A 24,528-nucleotide genomic window follows, 5' to 3' on the forward strand; every position below is an offset into this window, starting at 1 on the left:
CTTTCTTGAAAGAGTCAAGACAAATGTTGACATTTTGGGGCTGCAAAAACTTCCAGAAACAGTGGGAGGAAAAGTACAGATGGTGTGGGGTTACCTCATAGCACAAAATCAGGACGTTAGTCCTGACAAGAATTTTCTAGTTTACCCTCTTTAGAAAGCATGTTTTGCTGTGCCCTATAATATTTGAGATGTTTTCCTAATTGATCTTTGTAAAGAACTCATATAAAACTCTGTAAGACTTCAAACATACTTCAGTTTGCTTAGATTATGTTGACTGTGTGGTTTCAAGCTAGAACATTCTCATTCATCATGCTGGCTGTGAGAAGAGAAGGCAGAAGAAAATCCAAATCACTGTTCAGTAAGAGGAAATGTTATGTTTATGCTGGATGGGTCATGTTGACATGGATTTTGGCAGAAAATTCCCTATCAGTTTGACAGACTTTAGTCCTGGTTAATGTACTTCCTGAGAACTTGCTGTGAAGTATTCAGTTACAGATGGGTGTTTCTGAAGTAACCCTTTCTGATTTGTTTTCAGTTTCAGTATTTTCCTCATTAAAACTCTATAATGATTAAACCATAAAAGCTGTAGACATTAGAAGACATTTTAGTTTTTTAGGATAGATTACTTCATTTTGTTACAGATTTCCTTTTATGGGTTCTTGGTCAGTTTGATAAAAAGACTTGAATAAACAATCCAAAAGGAAGAGCTAGAACCAATTTTAGCATCTGAAAAAAATATCAGGACTGTATGTTTGAGTAGCTGCATGGGGCGAAGGAAAGGGTCTTTTAGAGGAAAAGTATGGACCACCAAGGTGTGAGGATGAGCACGTTTATGATTTGGGTCAGTATTCAAAGAAAAGCTAGAAAGTGATAAAAGGAAAAGTTATATTTTTGATCTCGAAGTCAGAAAAGAAGTAGGCAAATGAAGATCTTGGGAGAGGAGTGGGTGAGGCAGAGACAGAAAGACACAGAGACAGAGAAAGATTGGAGACACAGAAAAAACAGTGGGCTTGTATCCAAAAAGATACAGGGTTGAAGAAAAGTTACATTCTTCCTATTAGAACTTAAGAACAGGTTTAGCAGTCAGGTTTCACAAGCATCACTATGTATGTAGAGATGTCTAGGGTGTATAAGTACATATTTCATAGTTATTTCTTCTATCTTATTTACATGTCTTCAGGGGAGTGTTTTACTGACCAGATGATTGATAGGTTAAATTGGATTAATTCTTATGGGAAGTGACTATAGTGTCTTTGTAATCTTGCAATGTTTTGGTTAGTTCCAGAATGTATCAAGAAACCAAACCCAACCCCCCACGAAAGAATGTCATATTTCCACCCAATGTCAGAGCTAGAACTCAGATCTCTCTCTCTCTCTCTCTCTCTCTCTCTCTCTCTCTCTCTCTCTCTCTCTCTCTCTCATTTAGACCAGGCTGTGCTCTAACTCACAGAGATCTTCCACCTGCCTCTACCTTTCAAATGCTAGAATTAAAGAGATGTGCCACTATGCCCAGCTTCTTAATTTTTTTTGAAAAAAAAAAAGTAACGAAGTCCTTTGAAAATAAAGACAATGACATTAAAAATCTATAAAATGTAGCCATGCCCTACTAGCTGTCCCTTTAGGTCCCCCCATCAAACCCCAGCTAACTCTATCTTCCTTTTGGTATTTTAAATCTTAAAGAGGGGCAATTATGATGCTTTCCTGTCTAGTTATTCTTTTTTTGTTTTCTTTCTTTTTTTTTTCTTTTTTTCTTTTTGACAGGATTTCTCTGTGTTGCCCTGGCTAACCTGAAACTCCTTTATAGAACAAGCTGGCCTTGAACTCATAGAGCTGTGCTTTCTTATCCCTTTTGAGTGCTAGGGCTAAAGGCACGGGCCACCATGTCTGGCGCTTCTCTTTCTTAAATATTGATCTGCAAGCAGGGATGTGGGGCTCAAAAGTGATTCTGAGGAAGGGGTCCATCCTTAGCTGTCTCCAAGCCTTCTACTTCCTATTTTGTTATCCAGGAACTTTACTGTGGTTTCAACCCTCCTGCTTTTCATTTAGCAAGGCCATTATGTTTATAGTTTTATGTTCTTGATGGAGTTAGTTAGGCTTCCTTATTGACTACCTTCAGAGTTTATGGTGAAATTGTCAAATCCTTGAGAGATGAAATTAATATACTTTGTGTGTTGCTGAAACTATATTTAGGTAGATAACAGCAGAAACTGGGAAGATTTTTATTTTTATTTTAAGATTTATTATGTCTAATGTAATTTTCTTGTCATGCAATTTAAATAAATACAATATATATTTTAATGCAAATCCAAACTTAAAATTCATCTTCCTTGCAGAGATTATTAGCATTTATTTCGCAGCATTTTTCGTCTATATTTTTCATGAAAGTAGGGCCGGGCTCTTGTGAAATGCTCCTGAGCATGCAGGTAATGCTCACTACACTATTTTGAAGTTGATGGTAGGCTTGTCAAGTGCTGAGAAATGAACACCTGGAAAGGTCTGTGTCAGAAAATAAAACCAACAACCTTTTTTACACAAGCTAGGTTCATAGGAAGTAATCTTTGGGGCATGTGACCTTTGTTCTCTATAGCCCTTGCTTGAATTCTGAAAGTAGCTATGTAAATGTTATAAGACGTTAGGGTGGGAACTTATATTAGTTTCCTTCTAAGCAAGCAAGGAAACTTGTAATTATATTAGGGTGCTGATGTATTTCCATCTTTGCAGTGACAAGTTTCACCATACTCCATAGTATTGTATTTGCTATTCATTTTGTGATGGTATGTTTTTGGCTGACGTGGTGTTGCATATAGGCTAGTGGATGTTACACAAAGTAGTTTTACTTAACTTCTATGTGCCTATGTTTAGTAATCACAAATAGATGTAGTCCACACATTACAGGCTTATTATAGGAATCAAAAGCCCTGAGAACAACACCCGGTATACAGTAATTAGTGACTCTTAGTAGTAGTCACGCTGCTGGTTATTTCTTTAGGTCTAACTAACTCACCCCCCCATTTCAGCATACAAATTAAAAATCGATAGTATTCCCTGTTAGTTATTGCCCTTCAGAATTTGATAACAACACAGATCCTCATTTTTTCAGTCTCTCCCTTGCTTCATCTTCTCTCGTATACCTTCTTTTTTGATCCTTCTCCCTTCATATCCTTGGTTCTCTTCCTTTGCTTCCCCATTTTTCTTCTATCCTTCACTATATTTATTTGACTTCTTGCATTGAAACTTGGCAGTAAGCATGACAGGCAAGGTTTAAATAGCTATGTATTGTTTTATGGGTGAGGCATTGAAGTATGCAGTCATGTACTTTTGAGGTAATATGTCATTACTAATTAATATACAATATTTAACCCAATTTATGGAGTATGTTCCAAAGTCTAATACTCATTACTAACTTGAAATCCTTACTTTGTATTTGGAAATTATATATGTTAATAAATATCGAAATTAAATGTGAACCAAGGTGTTGGGGGTGATAAAAGGTGTGTTTTGTGGTATTTACTGCCTCCTTAAAGCATGCTGTAGCTCACAAAAGTACTGGTCATAATCAGCTACTGGTGATTGATACCATGTCACTTAAATTATTAAGAAACTGTTAATTCTTCAAAATCAAGTGACATGTTCCAAGTGGGTATTGTCAATGGCTTTAGGTCTACACGTAGTCTCATTTCTGCTTTTCACACGAAAAAAAATGCCTAACTTAGTACATTCAATTACAGTATTAAAAAGGGAAGAACACATGTAGTATTTTCCTACAATAAATGCTCACCACTTAAAGCTTAAGTAGGAGTGTTCTTATATGTTGTTCATGAAATTTGAGATCTTACAAGTTCAGTGGATATGTGAAAATGCAGCGTCCTTTCAACTTAGTAGATCAAATTTATACTTAAGCTCTTGAAGGAGTTCACCCTAAGTACTCTTGAGGCAGTTCTTATAAAGGCATTTAGATTCCAGGATATTTTCTTTTAATAAAAGGAGTACATTGCCCCGTGTTTCTCATTTCAGGTACTCAAGCTTCTGGATTTGGACTGTGTCTCTCTGAACACTTGCACTGAAATAAGTGGCCAGTTGTTTTTCCTCTGACTTCTTGTAGAACATTGCTAGTGCAGCCAACCTTGCCTGGAGGGAAGGAAAACATTTTTACAACTTGAGTCCAATTGTTTATTTTTTACAGAAAATGTTCCAAAGGAGATCATAGCTAGAGCTCCTTCGCTTATGAATCTGCAGGTGTATCATAGCGGTGTATGTATGTTTGTTTATGTGTGCATACACATGCACACTAAGTTGACCTGTGAATTTAACTATCATTTGAAAACTTTGGTTCTGTAGGAAAATACAGTGATATAAATAGCTGAACATCTCAGGGCTACAAACAGCCCATGTATGTTGAAGATCTCTGTACTATTGATTATTGCTATTAAATTAGTCATTTTATATAGAGTAAGCATAGTATTATTAGAAAGTTGAATTTGTAATGGTGAGAAGTCAGTTTAGGTATTTTATAAAATTCTTGGCTATTCCTGTCCTGATGGCATATTAATTTGGGACCAAAAGTGAAGATAACACAGCAAGAAAAATTCTGTAAATGTTGAAGCACATTTATATTTTCATTTTAGCACACTGACTGTAAATTATTCTGTCAGTTGTATGGCATTTAAGTTCAGCTTTCTAATTCCTAATTGGCTAGACTGTTACCAATCCAAATTATTCAGTATTGAAGGACATAGGAAAGTCTACAGAATCTATTAAAATAAGTTTAGAACTACTCAAGCTTTTCCTGGAGAAATCAGGATTTCTCTTGTGTTAAAAAAGGTTACACACAGAGAGACACAGAGAGTACCATTAGCAAGTTTAATAGTTTGGTGTGACTGAAGTGCTGGGTGCAAATATATGATACACATCCTGTGTAAGAGGTTTCTTTTACTGGTTGAAATTCTTTGTTGGCACCAATAAAGTTCAAGAATTACAGAAGAGGTTAATAGCATCTTCCTATTTGCTGGCTTTATACAAACTATGATCAATATATTGATAAACAAGCACCACTGTTGTTCTAATGTCTAGGGGAAAAGGAGTATGTTTTCAGCCTAAAAATCTTTGCACTAAAGCATTTAAGTGATTCACAACATTTAAAATACTTGAGTCATTTGCTTTGTTCTGTAAATGTGCAAGTGTTAGCGCTTTAGTACTGAAGGTTTTCAGACAAAGCCATGTGCAGGTCATTGCTTTTTATTTTGTAATGAAACAGTGACTAGATTACATATGATGCTTTCAAAGCCAGGTATAGTTGCTGCTCTGTTAACTTGTTATCTTTCCATATGCAAAGTTATCCACATTTGTGAAGAGTTCATTTTAACAAGCACAAGTTTAGAAGAAATGTGTGACCTGTATGAATAAACACTAATTTAGTTGTTGTTTGCCTAATATAATAACATGTCCAAAATGAAAACTACCTGTTAATTCTTTATGATAGAATTTGTAAATCATAGTAGTATATGTGGCATTTTGGTGTTTTCAGTTTATTATTTTGACAGTTTCTCTTGCTTGCTCAAAAGTGAATGCCTAAAGCATATTAAAACTGAATTAAAAACTGAAAATAAATACAGAGCTAAGTCTCCCTGTAAGAGGAATGCATTTACCAAAGCTACCACTACTGAACAAAAAAAATCTGAAGCCTGTCTTGAGAAAAATTAAATTTAAACAATTTTGTACATTTTTAAAATACCGAATTCTGTATTGTAAGCCTTCTGAAAATTGAATTATTTTTGGCTACTACCATATCATCATATTTTCCTCAAGCTTTTTAGTTTTAAAATATTTGTCAATGTATTATTCTAAGGTTGATTTTATAAGATGCTTTTTATAAAGTTTCTTGTGTGAGTCTAAAAAAGCTGCCTGGCTTTCTCAGGACCAAAGCTTTTCTGCCTTTACATGGAAACCATGGCTTTGTGTTGCGCCTTTGAATTCGTGTATTCCAAGAGCTGAAAACCTGAACTAAACAAACAGACTTTTAGATTTGACTCATTCCTGAATTGTGGATTGTTAAGAAGTTCAGAAATATCAGCTAAAAGTACAGGTAATGTCATTAACTAAAACTGTTGGTTGAATTTTATGCATTTTCCCTATAAAATTAGGTTTAGTAATAACATATTCGAAATTCAGGTGTAATTTTCAGTTTTAGGCAATTTATACTCTTGAAGCTTTAAAGGAGTGAATCATTTTGTTTTGTCAGATTAATTTTTCAGCTGCATTGGAAAAATAAATGATGTGGTTATTTATAAAAGCTGCTTGAAGTAGATGCATGGCAGGCAAGTCATTGTAAGGTGAAGTATCTAGTAGTAGTAATCATAGCCATTTAGAGGTTATTTGTGTGTTGTAAAGATAGTAATCACAACAGCATATATTTAAATTACTCTATTTAATACAAACAACAATCATATGTCTGGGTACATTGCTTCAATAACAAGGGTAATTTTAAACAAAATTACATATACTAAGAGCTTTCTCTGTTCCAATTGCTACCACCTAATCTATGTTCTTATCATAACAATTGGATTTCTTTTTTCTTCTGTCACTCCTCTTTTTCCCAGCCACAGTTCCATCAATCATTACAAATCTGGATGCTCACTCTATGCTAGACACTGTTTAAAATCTCCAAAGTTGTAGGAGGAACAAAGAAGTATAAGACCTAGTCCTGAGTTTGGGTGTGGTTGTGTATGCTTGCAAATCCAGAACTGGAGAGTGAGGCAAGAGGATTGACAGTTTGAGGCAAGCTTGACCGGCACAGAAGACTTTGAAAACAATTAACAACACAAAAAGGAATGGAGAGAGATACGGGTAGAAATTGATATACAGGCAGAGAGGTGGAGGAGAGATTCTTAGTCCTGACCATTTTTGAGTTTCCAGTATAGCAAGGAAGACAATTAAAAATAATTGTAATCTGATAATTATAAACGGGGGAGGTCAGCAACCATGGGTTACTCACTCCAAAAGAACAGTAACCTTAGCTAAGAGCAGAAAGAATAAATGGGAGATGGCCAAGTAAAGAAGAAAGAATGGTGAGGTGAAATATGCACTGTAAGGCTAGCAAAGTGGCCAAAGAAAGACCAAGACTGGCAAACAAGCTCAAGCCTTAACCAGGAGTGTTATACTGACCCATACTGTTTACCAAAGGCTTCGGAATGAGATAGATGTTTCAGAGCATGGGACTTTAATCATATGACTTCAACACTAATTACAAATGCTAATGCAAAATAAAATAATTCTCCATAGCATTATTGTGGGGGTTAAAATGAGGCAACATATATAGGGTTCTTATCATATTGCTAAGTAGAGGGTTGCTGTTACATATATAGGTATAGCCCAGATTTAATTTGGTTTTAATAATAAAAACTTGGGAGTTGAACTCACAGAGAACCGTATGCCTTTGCTTCCCTAGTGCTGGGATTAGAGGTGTATGGCAACATGGCCTGGCCTTAATGGCTAAGTAGTGGCTAGCTTTGTACTCTGATCTTCAGGCAATTTTAATTTTTTCATAGCATAAACAAAATATCAGCACTTATAGAAAAGAGCAAACTTGCTAATTATTGCAAGTTTCTTTTGAGCTTTTGAGTCTTTCTTCATTCAGTCATGAATATCATGTGGCCACAACCATTTTCTGAATTTCTAAAACCTATAAATAATGAAAACAACCTTTTATAATTTGGTCATATAACTTGGCCTACTTAAGTCTTTGTGTAGACTTGATAGAACATCTTGTTTTATTAGTGAACTCAAATGTAATTCAGTATGCTACTGTGAATAGTCCTGAATTTATTTTGTTATTTGTTGTACATGTAACCATGTTTCTCAAATTTGAATTACTTGGAATTCTAAAACATGTCTGGTTTCAAAAGTTCCAGAGAAGATTGTGGATCTATGCTATCCAAATTCAGCATTTTGAAAACATCATTGCCTTACCTGCAAAGGATGCTCAATCATACCACAAGGACATGTGCTCAACTATGTTCACAGCAGCATTGTTTGTCATAGCCAGAACTGAAAATAAGCTAAATGTCCCCTGACCAAAGAATGGATAAAAAAATGTGGTACATTTACACAATAGAGTACTACACAGCAGAAAAAATAATGACATCTTGAAATTTGCAGTCAAATGGATGGAGCTAGAAAACATCATATTGAGTGAGGCAACCCAGATCCAGAAAGACAATTATCATATGAATTCACTCTTTTAGACATAAAGCAAAGAAAAACCAGCCTACAATTCACAATCCCAGAGAACCTTGACAACAATGAGGACCCTGAGAGAGACTTACATGGATCCAATCTACATGGGAAGTAGTAAAAGACAGGATCTCCTGAGTAAATTGGGAGGATGGGGATCATGGGAGAGGGTAGAGGAGGAAGGGAGAGGAAGGGAGGAGAGCAGAGAAAAATGTATAGCTCAATAAAATAAATTTAAAAAACGACCCCCCCATTTCCTTCTGTGAATCTGGAAGTTCTTAGGACCCCCAGAGGTTGGCAGATATGTAGATTACCCCTTGTGGATTTTAAGAGTTACTGCTACCACAGCCTGCGTCTTGAAAATGTAATGCTCTTCCTTTTGAATCTTCTGTTTCCCAAGGCCTCTCCTCCCAACTTCCCTGAAGCATAGAGTGCTGGCTCCTCTATCTGACTTCCTTCCTTCTTTCCCTCTTCATGGATTATTCATATCAAGGGATTAGTGTGCAATTCTTTTTTTGTAAGTCGGGGAATAATTTTTTTATTGATTTTTTTTTATTGAACTCTACATTTTTCTCTGCTACCCTTAGTGTGCAATTCTTAGCAGAGTTTCTCAACCAAGTTCCACTTCAGAAATAGTTAAATCATTTCTTCTCTGAATTCTTTTTGTACTTAAAAGAATTTGTCCACCAAATACTTGAACAAGTATTAGGTACCAGTGGTTGTTCAAGTGTTAATGATTAGAAAGCTAATAAGACCCTTGAAATCTCTGCTGGAAGGGGACTTATTTTCTAGAACATGTAGATAGTGAACAAGGTCTTACAGATAGTGGGCAATGTTGTCTTTATAGGAGAGGATAATATGGTAGAGGAGGAGAAACTGTGGACCTTCAGTATTTCATTATTGACTTTTTATGTGGTTAATTTTCACTTCTGGTTGGATTGCACATGCCATCAGGGAGGAATCCTGCCTTATATTTCTATATACCATAAAGTGCTGGTTGTTTTTTAAAATATTTATTTATTTATTATGTATACAGCATTCCTTCCATGTATGCGTGCAGGCCAGAAGAGGGCACCAGACCCCATTACAGATGGTTGTGAGCCATTATATGGTTACTGGGAATTGAACTCAGGACCTTTGGAAGAGCAGGCAATGCTCTTAACCTCTGAGCCATCTCTCCAGCCCCAAAGTGCTAGTTGTTTAATAATGGGTACTTGCTTAATATTTGCTTAATTCATTCATACATTGGTTAACAGAGAAGGTAAAATTTTATTTATTAATCATCAGTCTCCATTTGGCTAACTCATTGATCCAAGTATAATGTAACATATTAATTACTGCATTGAAATATTGAAATACCTGTAATTATGTAAGGTTAGATTTTCTATTCCTATTTTTTTTTAATTCGTAGTTCAAGAAGGAAAAACTTTCATGTTAAATTCTTCCTCCTATCTCAGATGATTTAATACAAAGCAAACCAATTAATTTTTATGCCTGTAGAAGAAGCTCTTACTATAAAAAGCTTGATATTCCCACAATTGTTTTTACTTAATTCAGATATTAAGTAGCTTTCACCACCTCATTATTAGGAACTGTTGTTGAACATCTAAGTGGCCAGCATACATTTCCTGAGCATGTCCTAAGGTGGATCATGCTTATTAAATGGAAGAGACTGTTGGACTCCCATACCATAGTTGACTATCCTGATGTTCAAGTTTATGGTGGTACAGTTCATTTCATATTGAGCTTATATCTTGTTAGAACAGACTAACAAAACTAATTTCACATAGTACCAGTCGTTTGCTTCATGAGGAAAACTGAAGCCCTGAACTTTGATGTTATATTTGATCTCTTGTATATAAATATTTTATTCCTTTACATCGAAAGAACAGCTTGAGAAGAAGATCCCAGAAGGAATGTTTTTTGTCAGAACAATGGCAGAAAGAATTTTGACTTGTAGTAGCAAAAACTTGGTGGCTTAGAATTTGAGGCTTCAACTTGACAATATTTCTGAGATGGTGTACTTAATGTTACAAAATTATAAGCAATTTTTTCTACTTAAATGATAAAATGGACAGTTATAGATGTTAACCAGCAAAGTAAGGAGGATAATTGGAATTTAGTCTCAATAAGTTCTTCTTCTCATCTTTTAGAGTTTTGGCCTTTCAAAACAGGTCCATGTCTCTTTAAATTTGCAGTGCTTAGCATGCTGCCAGTTTGTCTAGCAACTATTCATAAATGCTAATTGTGATGGAGGACAATATTGCCTAAGATAATGTATTTCTGTTGGAAAATGACCCTTATGTTAAAAAGGAGATGAAAGAATGATTTTGGGTAATTTTAAATACAGGTAGTAAATATTTCCTTTCCTGGTATTGAAAGCTAAAATTAGTTCTCCCGTCATCCTAGAAGCAAACTTCTATGTTGAACTTGCTTCTAAAAATCAGATTGTAATTTTCTTGCTGAAATAAATACAACAGAGAGCCACTAAACTAACACAAAATCTCTATGTAGGATTCCAGTGATTGCTTAAAATGTTGATTTTGATTACTAGGTGTTTAGATGACTTGGACTTATTTTGATTGGTTGTGCTAGCTCTGAAAGTTCAGAGTATAAAATCTGAAAAGTAGAAAGACAGAATTTCTTCCTTATATGACTGCTGCCAATCTGAATAGGTAGGTAATTTGTAGACATGACGTGTAGAGGAATCCTAGTGGATTTTGACTCCCTTGCTTCACTTCCTCAAGGTCTTTCTAACTTGAAAGTATGTTCAGCCTATACTGCACTGCTTCATCTGATCTCCCACAGCACTTCCTGTTTCCCCATGTTTTTGGTGATTATTCTTTCAATCCTCTGATCTCTAACTAAACTGGAACCTATATAGTAGATGCCCAAATATTTGTTTTATTGATCTGAATGTGTCTTTCTGTGTCCCATTGCCCTGGTCTGTTGGGGAGCAAGATCCTTAAAGCTGGGTGAATAATTGACCATTCATCTTTGTTGTAATGGCCAACCTATTGATTTTCTTTAAAGGAGAAGAAAGTTGTCAAATACAGTGATTGAGTTTTTGAGTTGACAAGACTTTTGAATTACATCCAATTTAGTTGCCCAATTTCTGTGGTGCTACACTAATTGCACAATGTTTATAAAGCATTGTATTTCCATGTAACATTAGCCATGAGAGAGTTGACTCTTTATATCTTGCTGCTTTTGTTAACTTCTGCCTGATTGAGAAAATTAAAACTTAATTTTCTTGCAATAATGATCTTCTGCATTGCAATCAGAACTTCTGCATTAGAGTTTATATGTAAGTCCACCAGTTCTCTTATTCTTAAGGGGTTGAGATTCTAGAGCAATACTTTTATAATTAGGTAATACTATATAATACTGCACTGTTATATTTAATATAGCTCATCATAAATGAAGTTTAATAAACTCTGATTGCTTGACTAATGCATAGTTTGATTGCTTCTTCAGAGTTGAATTTAATGAAAATATATGGTCACTATACTTATTGATGTAATATGCCCCCACTGTAATGACCATTATCATTAGATTTGCATAATAAAAACTTACCAAAATGACTTTAATCAGTGCTTTTAATTCAAGGCTGTGATTCCAATTTTGGGGGTCACTTTTATCTTTGGTTTTTTTTCGTTGAGTCCATGTATATGTATATTTATATAGTGTGTACAAAGAATAAGAGCCATGTTTACTTCCATGTGGTTTGAGGGAAAGATATTTACATCTATATAAATAAAATTCAGAAAATATTTGAGAACTTTTCCTTAAAGAGCATTTAGAAATGAAATGATGTTTATCTATTCATTTTAAAACACTGTTTAATTAGAAATGAAATGATGTTTATCTATTCATTTTAAAACACTGTTTTTCTGTTCTGAGGGCCTAACTCATGGTTTCTCATGCATGCTTGGTGAATGCTCAACCCTTGCACTATAATGCAGACAGGGTTTCTTTGTGTAGCTCTGGCTGTCCTAGAACTTTGCTATGTAGATCAGGCTTGCCTTAACCTCAGAGATCCACCTGCTTCTGCCTCCCCAGAATGAGGTAGATTAAAGGCTGGGGTTAATTAATCCCAGATTGAAGTTTCTGGGATTAAAGGTGTACACTGCCATGCTCAGTTGTATGAAAGTGTACTTTAATGCAGAAATTTTGAAATATGTTTTAAAGATCAGTTCATATGAATGTGAGTGATTTAATCTTGCCGCAAAGCAGCTAATTACAGTTTTGAACTGCCTCTTTGGTGCCATTTTGTTACTGTAATGGATTGCTTTTGTACATTTCATTTTCACTGACATTCATTCATGTGGCAGAAAGTATTTATTTTCTATTGATGGTCATTTAATTGTGACTTATATTATTATTTTTAGTACATTTCTAGTATACAGTGTCCACAAATCAGTTTCTGAAACTCAGTCTCTAAACTGCTAAAGATTTTCCTTTTCAGCATACCATGGCCATTTTTTTTCTCTCAAACAATTTTAAAGAAATATGAAATATGGTATTTGTGGCATAAAATTATAAATATTTTTTAAAATTTTTATGTGCATATTATGTATGTGTTTGTGTGAATGTCTAATGTAATGTACAGGTGCCTGCAGGGTCAGAAAAGGTGTTGGGTCTTCTGAAGCTGGAGTTATAGTGGTTATGAGTCACCTGATGTAGGAGCTGGGTACTGAACTTGGATCTTCTACAAGAGTAGTATGTACTCTAAACTGCTGAGCCATTTCTCTAGGTCCTGAAAACATTTTAGTGAGAGCAATGTATTAGGAAATAGCCAAATTATAGTAAATGTTCACATTTATATAGAATATATGTTCCATAGTGGAAAAAAATTATAAATCAAGATAGCAGAGTGTTTTATGGCTCTCTATCATAAGTAATTGGGATAATTTTTTACATGCATATAGTTTGCTTTGTGCCTTGGGGTGCTGTATCATTCTTGAAAATAAGTATTAGGGAAAAATTCTTAAAGAATAAAATAGAGCTCAGACATGATCAAGTTTTATTTTCAACCAGAGTTCCACATTTTGTTTGTCAATAGTCAAATTTTAAATTTAAGAGGTACTAGAAATAGAAATATACCTAAAATGGACATTCCAGGTCAAGGGATCTGCAAAGGTATAAACAGGACATCGTATGACATGCAGTAGGTTTCAGTTTTTGTTTTATGTAGTACAAGGGTCAAGAGGGAAGAAGTACAAGGTGGCCTGGGGCCAAGTCATACAGAGCTTGAATGCCTTTGGGTTATTAGTCCTTACAGTACCATGAGGCATTAAATATTTATGAAAGGGAATATGAGAGCCATTCATAATCATTATTGTGTTGTAGTGTACCAAGCATTGTTTTTGGCATCAGACACACAGCCCAAAACCAGACAGAAAAATTCCTATCCTTATATAGCCCATATTATAGGAAATAGAACAGATGTAAATGGTTGGGGCTATAGCTCAGTGGAAGAGTGATTGCTTAACATGTACAAGGCCACAGATTACATCCCCAGCACTAGAGAAAATAAAGAAAAGCCACCATACAAGAACAATAGATTATAGATGAGCATATTAAATTTTACTTGAAGAAGGAAATAAAATCAGGAGTATGGGGATTAGGCCCACATTATTACTAGAACAGTATTTTCAGAGTAAGCCTTACTGAGAAAAAACATTGCTAGGGGATTAAGGAACAAGTGGTACAGATAACAGAAATGAATGTTTCAGGCAGAGGGAAGAGTGGGTTCCTGTGGGTGATTGCTTTTCTTGGGAGCAGTGAGGTGGTTGGTGTGAATGGAGCTAGTTGAATGGAGGGGAAGCAGTAAGAAATGAGGTCAGGGTCTTGTAGTCATTGTAATGAATCTGAGTTGCACTGGAAGGGAAAATAGAGTCATTGCAGGTTTGAGTAGGGGAGTGACATGGATTTGGTTTTCACAGTGTTACTTTGTCCCTTTTAAAACTCACTGTAAGAGAACAAAGCTAGAATAAGGGAGACAAAATAGGAGGTTGCTAAGAAAATCTGGGTAAGAGCTGGTGGTGGCTTGAGGTAGAGCTTTGGTGTGGTGGTGGTGGTGGTGGTGGTGTGTGTGTGTGTGTGTGTGTGTGTGTGTGTGTGTGTGTTGAATTAGGAGCAGCGGGGCTGCGTCCCCGGCACCCGGCTGCCCGCATGGCTAGGTTATGCCCCGAAATAATTACGCGGAAACTGTATTTTTTTAAACACTGCCTGGCCCGGCTAGTTCCAGTTTCTTATTGGCTAGCTCTTACATATTGTTCTAACCCATTTCTAATATTCTGTGTAGCCCACGAGGTGGCTTACCAGGCAGGATCTTAACCTGCGTCTGTCTGGAGTGGGAGAATCATGGTGACTCCTTGACTCAGCTTCTTTTTCCCAGCATCCTCTTCTGTTTACTCCACCCACCTATGTTCTAACCAATAAAATGGGCCAAGGCAGTTTCTTTATTATAATTAACCAATGTCCTTCCTCCATCATGTGTGTGTGTGTGTGTGTGTGTGTGTGTGTGTGTATGTGTGGGTTACCGAACAGTTAGTCTTTAGGCTATTTATTGGAAATGAATACTGACGTATTGTAGAAGTCTTAAGCATAGACAAATGGAATGCAGTGGTACCATTAGCATAAATGATACACTCTTACTTGTAAAATGAGAACTTTTGCTAAGATTATCTTAAATTCCACTGAACTCTAACTGTTCACATTATGTGGCTTGTGAACAAAAAGAATGCTACTTCGAAAATAGAGAATTGTTAGAAGATTCCAGACTCTTCCTGTAAAGCCAAGTGAAAAGATAACTAGCATTTCTATTTTTCTTCTGTTTGTCTTCACTGATTAAATTGTCAACATGTGTTCAGTTGAGATACAGATTTGAAGCATTTGTGACATACATGTACCTTAACTTACGGAATTTGACTAAAATAAATCATTTTTCTCCTAACTTATATTCTTGCTTTAGAGATATAGATGTTTCCAATCATAGCTTTATAACCCCGAAGGAGAAGAAAGGGAAAGCAGAAGTTGCTTAAAGAGTTATGTAATCTATCTCAAAAACCCAGGTGGACAGGCTCATGTCAGATGTTAGCAGGGTCACTTTAGGTCTGTAATTGTGCTTTAGCAGAAATCAAGTCCATTACCGTGCATGAAAGTTTTCTGTAACCCACCACAGAAACTCAAGAGAAAACAGTTGGTGGAGAAAGTTCTAAGGTGAATTAATCGTTTAAATATTTCTTTAGTTTTGACATAAATAATCCCCATTTTATCTTTTGTGTTTGTGTATGATTCATTTGCGTATGTAGGGGAGCATATACATGTATGTGTGTATATATGTGTGTGGGCACATACATATGTGTATGTATATGGGCACATGCCTGTGTCTGTGTGTGTATGGAGTGTGTGTATACATGTGTTCCAGAGCATGTACATGGCTGAATGGCGGTCACAGGACAACATTGGGCGTTTCTGGGTCCTCACCTCTTTACCTTGTTTGAGACAGGGCCTCTTTGTTGTTCCTTGCTACATAGTTAGTTGGCCCACTAGCTGTCCTGCCACTGCCTCTCATTTTATTGTCAAAGTCCTGGGATTATAGATGCACAGGACTGCACCTGGCTTAATGTTGGTTTCAACCTTAGGTTTTCACATTTGTTCAGTGAGCACTTTACCTACTAAGCCATCTTGCAAGCCCCTCTATTCTTTTTCTAAGGTAATAAAGATTGGTTGTGGTTTGTGATGATTTAATACAGGGATTAGAAGTTTAAATTCCTGAGGAAATCAAAGAATTCAAAGTATAGAAAAGATCTTTGTATGCACTAGTACATTTGCTACAACTGTTCTAGGGAAGGGTTATCTTTTAATAGCACAGGGAGGATAGTAGTCATTGTAGGAAATTTCCTGACATTTTGAGACCAAGCAGTTTTGACTTACTGAAAACTCACAATGGAATTCTCTGGATGAAAACACTGTATTTACTTAGTAAAAACACATGCCAACATCCATGATCATGTTAAATATACTTTATTCAGCTTCTGTAAGGAACAAGATTATGAAACAAGTCAGAAGAGCTAAATTTAAATTCTAACCATTGTGGAATGGTTCTATCTTAAATATGTCATAAATGACATTTCAGTGTACTGTCATGTGTTACATGAGAGTCTGAATCAGAGATGGGTATGCACATATGATGGGGATCCTGTAATAGTGTATCATCTAATGACATCCTGGTTTTCTTGAGTATGCTCTGTGATGTTTACCTAATGATGTAGTCACTTACTGTGCACTTCTTGAAGCATATCATTGTCATGAAGTGATGTATGGCTGAACTTATATAGTGAGATCTAGAATTCATACTGTTTGTATGCTTTTGTAAGATTTTGAAATACCTTTTGGATCCTGAGGCTCACTGAATTGTTTATAACCAAGCCTTATTTTGTAATATATATATACATATATATATTTCATTTTGTAATGCTTGTATTATTTGAATGTTGAACTTTGTAAATTTTTTTTGGAACTATAATCTGGTAAAAGATGACAATCATCCAATTCCTTCAGATAACTGTTGTTCGATCTATGAATTTCTTTTTTCTGACTGGTATTTTGTTTGTTTTCTTTTGGTTTTAATAGAACATTCAAATAAAAACTTTGGCAGATGATGTGGTAAGGTGGTGTGAGCAGCATGTTATTGCATTGCTTATGCATGTTACATTTTCACTTACAAGAGTGGACATTAAAACATTTATATATGCAATGCATAAAGTGACCAGATGTTTAGAAAATAGAACAAAATAGAATAAATACCAATAGAGTAATTTTTCCTTTTTCACATATTAACATAAACAATAGTAGCCAGGCACTGTGGTGCATACCTGTGATTCTAGCACTCCAGATGCTGAAGGAGGATTATTGCAAATTGGACGTCAGCCTGGTGTACATAGGGAGTTACAGGTTAGCCAGGGCTATGTAGTGCCTCACCCTTCCTCAATAAAAAGAAACACTGCCCCAAACTTACATAAACAGTTGGGTCATATCCCAACTAAATTATATTTTTATCATTGTAATATATAACAAAACAACATTTTAAAGTTTGATGCAATAAATGTGGACCCAAGAAAACATGGACATTTTCTCTTTTGATATTTAAATAAATTGTGAATACATTAAATAATGGTAGTAGAGGAAAATATTTCCAAATGAAAAAGAAATTAAGTTCATTATCTTAATCAGATATGTGTTATTGAATTTCAAAAGCTTATTTATTTTCAAGCTCAGACTACAGTAGTAATTCTTATTAAAAGTTATAAGTTAGTAATGAAATGCATTCTTTATACATAAACTTTATTGACTAGTATTTTACACAGTTTTTTTGCAAGTTACTTATCTACAAAAATGTAAAATAATGTTACTGCTCTTAGAAGATGAAAGTATGCAGCTTGATTTCATCTTTTTTACCAAAATATAGCTGAAATAAAAAGGCATTTTTTTGCATTAAAATGAAGGGTGTAGAAATATCAAATCTACATGTTAGTAATGCTGACACTCAGTATAAAAAGCTTGGATTGTATGGCTATTTTTAAGTGATATGAAGTGAATGGAGAAGAGATATGTTAACTTAATGGATAATTGCATATTTCAATGCTTTCATGTCCACCATATCTTTCAGTAACAGTTGACTCAGTTTATTTGGGATTACTAAAATTGTTTTTCTTGAGTTGTGTAAAGATACTACCTTTCTAAACCAACTTCACTGCCCTCAAAGAATTAAAAGAAAGTTTAATAATGCAGCTTAAATAATTTTACAGAAATAATTGTAATGTGAAAACTGATGTCAGAACCAGGGACTCATGTGTTTAAGTGAGTCAGCCTGTTCTGTGAATTGAGGGAGTTGGTTTAGATGCTATTTCAATTTTCTTTTCAGCTCTAAAGTGTCGTGGTTTCTATAATCTCTCTGTAAGCAACCATATACTCAAATAATTTTTGTAATCCTAACTAAGCTGCTTAAAACTGGTTTCTTCAAAGTGTACATTATGGTTAAAAACATTATTTCAATCAATAAAAAAAAGAATATGTTCTCTTAGAGGTCTACAAAATTTTACCTAAACTGTAGTAATATCTACTATGTATTTGTATTCTTAAGGTTATTTGAAAAGACTGTGGTAACATGGCAGTGCACATCCACTGTCCTCATTGCTAACATGTCTGCTTGCTTAATGTGACCTGATGGTATTGCATGTGCTTCCTAACAGACACCAGAATAAAACTGATTTGCCTTCAGTTTTATGAGTACTACTAATGTTTAATGTCAAATATTTGGTGGTTTTTAAATCAAATGGTCTGTTGACGTGTAGCCAAAGTCCTTGACTCATCTGATATGAAAGAGCAAGCTAATTGTTAGAGATTGTACATGGTATCAGTGGTTTAAAAGAAATACCCATAAAGTCGTGAGTTTAGCAGAATAATATTTGGATGAGGAAGATATTTCTGTTTACATTTTCAACAAATGGACTAAGTGTTTTAGCTTTCATTCACTTTCTAATGGTGCCAAATATTAGGGAGGGTAAAAGTTGAGGAGTACAGCAATAACAGTAACTAATAGCATCAACACACAACAATTGTATTTGGTTCTCTCAGTGACCCTGTAATGTACAGAGGAAACAGAGAGAAAGTGATTTCCCAACAACTGATTCAGAGATACTTTTTTTTTTTTTCCCATTTTGGAATTGAACTCTATGTGTCTGTCTTCAGACTCCATGCTATTCAGTTGAGTTAACTGCTACACTGACAGGTATTCATGTACACTTATTACAGGTTTTGCCTTGTGCAGAAGAAAACCATTACCCCAAACTTTTCTTTTAGTTGCCGTGAGTAGCTGTTTTCTTTTTCTCTTTCCATAGCATGAAGTTGGCACTAAAGACCCATTCTCCCAGAAACAACCACCACAAGATTTTGATTCAAAGTGTCTATTCACTTACTTCCTGTGCAAAACAGAAATGACAAGTGGCTACGTTTTACTTTTGAGGCATGTTTTTTTCACCCCCAGACTTCTGAAGCTTAATAACAACTTCAAGGCTGCAAAATAGTTCAATCTCTAACTGGAGCTTGCTGCTTACAGTAGTGTTTTGTCAAGAGACAATAATAATATATATTATACTAAGTGCCATTTTGATGCTTCCATTCTTCATGTTCCTGGCTCCTGATCTTTTTCTTAGGGCTTTTATTTATATTTATTTATTCATTCATTCATTCATTCATTCATTCATTTATTTATTTATTTATTTCTGTTTGCAGCGTGACCGAATTACAAGTTTCAGAAAATCTACCGTCAAAAAAGAAAAACCTCTTATTCAACATCCTATTGATTCTCAAGCTGTGATGAGTGAGTTTCCAGCGGCTCAGCCATTATATGATGAACGATTTCAGAATTTGTCTGAAAAGGAAGTTCTGGACCTCTTTGAGAAAATGATGGTGAGCTTGACCTCTAATTTCATTGTCATTTTAGACTATGTGTGTCTAGAATAGCACTGCATTTTTAATAGGGATGCTAGTGGTGGACTGTTTATGTCATATAAAGGACAGAACCAACTCTTATTGACAAAACAGAAGTTTTTCTAAGAATATCTGGATTTGCTTGTTTATTTATTTTCTAGAATGCCTATCTTTTCTAGCCAAAGGGTCTAAAATCAGGGACAGATTTATTTCTTTTTGTTTTCTAGTATTTTGTAGTTTGTGGCAATCCAAATGAATTTTTCAATTAACTTATTCCTGTGCTTGTTGGCCCAAAGCAAAGTGCGCCCAAGTCTACAAGGTCTGTTGAGTATAGGAAATACAGTTGAGAAGGCAGAGTATAAAATAAACAACAAAATGCTAATTGGAACCAAGGAATTAATTCATTCTATTTTCTCATATTAGCAACAGTCATACAATTTACATTTTGTAGGGTGTTTCTTTTTTTTGTGTGGTCTAAATTATTTCTAAAATAATGAATATAATATTTGGATTATTCCACTCTTTATGACTGGAAAAGGGATAAATGAAGCATTGGGCCATCTCACATTGGTTAGCTTGACCAGAACTCTTTTAGAGATTCCCAAACATGATTTGTTAATTTAGCACTCATCTTACACATCAACATACATTTCGTATGAAGAATGCAATAACATTTGTAGCTTGCCTGCCTTTGTTATACAAGCCCTATTTCATCTTAAATTATTAATATTTCTCAGTCACTCAATTGTTCTTGTTTTCTATTCCATAGTCCTATCTTAATAGCCCAAAACGATGACAATAACAAACCCAGGAACATTCTTTGTTATTGTTATGCTAGTAACACTTTGGCTTTTTCAGTCTTCTCTCTTTCACTCAAACTTAATGTTTCTAGCTTTAAGTTGCTGATCAGTTTAGCTAGTACTTTTGTAACATTGATAATGTCATCTACATAAAAATATTATATACTGGGGCTGGAGAGATGGCTCAGAGGTTAAGAGCATTGCCTGCTCTTCCAAAGGTCCTGAGTTCAATTCCCAGCAACCATGATGGCTCACAACCATCTGTAATGGGGTCTGGTGCCCTCTGCTGGCCTGCAGGCATACACACAGAATATTGTATACATAATAAATAAATAAACAATAAAAAAAGAAAAAAATATTAGATACGTGTATATTAACAACAAAATGTCTTTATATCCAGTGGTGTTATGCTATTTACCATTTTAATGATAAGTATATTCTTTTCTATAATGACAGTGCTAATTTAAATTCCCATCATCAACACAGTGAGTCTTCTTGTTTCCATATCAGTGCTATAGAGGTTGAAGGAGGAGGATCATGGTTAAGAAGCTAACCTGTATTACATAGAGACATCCTATCTTAATCCATCTAAAAAAGTTACAGAAATCTATTATATAAGATAATGACTATAATTAATACTACATTGTATTGAAAATAAATGCAAATGTAAAAAGTACTCTCAGCACACAATTATTTGAAATAGTATATGTTAATGAGCTATATTGAGTCACTGAATAATGTGTGTTTCACACAATAAATACAGTTCTATTTTGATTAAAAAACTTATAAATAGCAAATAAATGTAAGTGAATTTATTCAGTGAGTACATATCTTTATAGTGAATATGTCTTATAAACATTTGTAACATTTTTTTCCTTTACTAGGTAAACCCTGATCATTGTTCAGTTGCCAACATTTCTTATCAGTTTACTACCCTGTTTCGCTGTCTTAATCACTGATAACAGGAAAACAGAAACACTGATATGTGTGTGAATATCATTTATAAACTAAACACACTACTTTAAAATAATAGTATAAATGTATCAGGAATAACCTTTGTGAAAAACATGCTTTAATTAAAAGTTAACAAACAAGATAAATGAGAGAGTTTTAAAAAATTATATCTATTCTTTTAGAGACATTTTCTTGTACCGTCTTTGTATTCTGTTTTTAGCTTGACCAATATTGTCTTAGAATGAACATGTTGTTTTCAGAATCAGCATTATTTTTTGTTACTATATGGTCATGGGCCAGGCATGAAATTACTTTACTTGCATTATTTCAGTTGATTCTTCTGACTGTTCTGCCAGGTGTTTACTTTACTAATTGATCTCATTTTCAAATAAGGAAATGGAGCTTCAGAGAGAGAGAGACTGAGAAAGTTGGTTCAGTAACTTGCTAAAGCTATTAAGTGGACAAACTGATACATACACTTAGGTACATAATAAATCTAAAGCAATGGAATTTTGGTGACACATATATTTACTATTTCAATAAAGCTATATATAAAACCAATATGTTTTCTGTGCATATTTATTGAGGAGATACATAGGGTGTGAGATAAAGAGTCTGAGGTGGAGCAGTTCCTACAGTTTACACCACCTTATCAGTAGTTGCCCTTTACAGAACCTCATCAAAGGCCAGCAGTCTTATAATAGAAAGCTTTTAAGGTGTTGTCATTGTAGTTGATTAGGAGAAGACACTGGAGTTACTTTTTCTGAAATACAGAAGTATGTTTTCAGATATGAAATTTCTTTGTTTTCTTCACTCCTTGTGGGTGTCCTCCTTACAAATAATGTAAACAAAAATATTCTTATTTCTACTAAGATGATCTGGTTAGAGTCTTTTCATATTACCGATATTTGACTGTTTCTGTTACTCAGGGTTTGGAGTCTACAGAACTACTATGCAACTGTATATAGATGTGGTGTTTGGATTTTAGGGTTCCATACCCCAAGTGTATTAGCACCTTTCACACACTTCCTTTCTGTTAGTTGCTTGACAACAAATGGATTAATTTATAATTTTTATTGCACTGTATCATTTAACTTTTTTTGGAAATGGCATGTTTTCATAAAACTTATGGTGGAAAAACAATAAAAATCAATATTCAAATTTATGCTATCTCATTCTGATAATTGATACTCTTATTGCTTGAGGATCAAATGGACCAATAGCATTTCTCATTGTCACAGTTGGTAGAAGACTAAGTTTAAAATTACAGCAGAATAGGACATTTAAAAAAGTATTAGCTATTTTATTATTAATTATTCAATAATATCTCCCCAGAAAACCTACTTGATTTATTTTGAAGTGAATGAAAATTCTTAAATGAGAGGGGCCAGTTATCAAAAACAGTTAATTGGTCTGGTAGTATATGACTTTAATTGTAGCAGTCGGAAGGCCAATATGAGGTGAGACTGGGCTTTCTAGAAAATTATAGGTCAGCCAACAGGGCTACATACTAAGACTCTATCTACCCTGTGTTAAAAGAAGAAGGTAGGTGGCTCACTTTTACTTTAAATGTTTTCTTGACTCTCACACTACTCTGTGCATCACTAAGTACCTTTCAACATAAAAGATATTTGAATATTTGATTTAGTAAGCATAGACTAAATAATAGTACCAGTGGCTATTACTGACAGATTTAAAAGTCTTACATATGAAATTTTTAGGTAACTCTTTCATAGAGCACACACTCTTTGTAAAACACTATTTTTCTATATTTCATTGATGTATTTTGCATCTTTGGCCTAATTTAATGATGGCATAGTTATATGTAATAAGTCCTTAATTATCAGTTTTGTATCCACCTGTTAGAATTCACACAGGTCACACTGGAGCTTTTAATCTTGTTCTTTTCCCTTTTCCCTTTATTAATTTACACAGAAGAGTTGCCTCTGGACACCAGGTGCTCTAATTTAACCCAAGCATATTGTGTTCCCTTGACTGCTATTAAGGGATTTTTTTCCCCCTCACTCAGTACCAGGTCTTTAAAAGTTGGTTAGCTTGACTGAGGACCTTTGAGTGCTCTCAGCATAAGCAATTTTAATTAACAGTTAAGTTACTATAAAATACATTATTGGTAAACTAGGACTTTATATGTATATAAAAAAAAGTCATGGAGTAGTTGTCAGGAATGATTAGATTCAAAGAAATTTTTCAGACAGCCCAATTTCCACCAGTTACATTTAAATTTCCTATATCCTTATTCCATAGTTTAGAACATGCTATACATTTTATTTTATTGTGAAGAACTGTATGGAAAACATGTAAAGGAGTAGGAACATGTACTCAGTAAACAGATGTCAAAACTAATCTGGATTTGGATCAGCTTACTGTTTTGTCATTATTAGTATCACAAAAGGTTCATAAGGAAAATGGAAGGAAGACGGGTATTGAAGGAGGAGAAATTAAAGAACTAGGTTTGCAAATTGATGTACTAGTAGGACATAGAACCCACTGTTTCTTTTTTAGGTCTGCATATGGAAATGCCTCTAAAATACTACCCTTTTTAAAGGGGGAGTTTTTCCTATTTATTATGAGTATGTTTTAGCAATTATTAGTTGATCTGTACTGTGTGCTAAATAGTATGCTATGGGCTTCAGGTTTAGGAATAAATGGAGCACCTCCCCTTACCCTCAGGAAACAGAGCTCAGTAAAAGAGACAGGTGAGCATGGCTTCCTTCATTTTAGGATAGCAGTGGATTGGCTGCCGTAGTGGGATATAGTTTTTTTGAATCTCCCCAGGGGGCTCAGAAAAAAAAAGCACATGAAGATGTAAAGAAAATGTGAAAACCCAGTTTCCTCTTCTGAATTATCAGTCGTTGTTTTTCTGACATCAGCACATTCTCATAGTTTGAAGAATTCATCAGAGTTCAAGGGTTTCAATATCCTAGGCACTATTTTGAGGGGGGGAGAGCAGAAGGAAGAGGAGAGGGAAGAGGAGGAGGAGGAGGGGGAAGAGAGAGAGAGAGAGAGAGAGAGAGAGAGAGAG

General features: G+C 34.8%; 1 protein-coding gene across 6 annotated transcripts in view; it reads left to right on the top strand.

The window, feature by feature from the left end:
* Positions 1 to 24,528, top strand: part of Diaph2 (diaphanous related formin 2) — a 773,854-nt gene that overhangs the window by 37,688 nt on the left and 711,638 nt on the right. For 4 of the 6 annotated variants that reach the window (XM_050126860.1, XM_050126858.1, XM_050126856.1 and 1 more), the window contains exons 2-3: positions 16,873 to 16,905; positions 19,534 to 19,710. In XM_050126860.1, coding sequence (XP_049982817.1) covers positions 16,873 to 16,905; positions 19,534 to 19,710 — 210 coding nt within the window. Of the gene's footprint in view, positions 1 to 11,445; positions 11,537 to 16,872; positions 16,906 to 19,533; positions 19,711 to 24,528 lie in introns of those variants that run through there. The other 2 variants (XM_050126861.1, XM_050126859.1) reach the window with 2 other exon arrangements.

The sequence above is a fragment of the Alexandromys fortis genome, unplaced genomic scaffold (assembly GCF_014885135.2).
Source record: "Alexandromys fortis isolate MF-2015 unplaced genomic scaffold, M_Fortis_MF-2015_v1.1 scaffold_180, whole genome shotgun sequence".
Classification (NCBI taxonomy): Eukaryota; Metazoa; Chordata; class Mammalia; order Rodentia; family Cricetidae; genus Alexandromys; species Alexandromys fortis.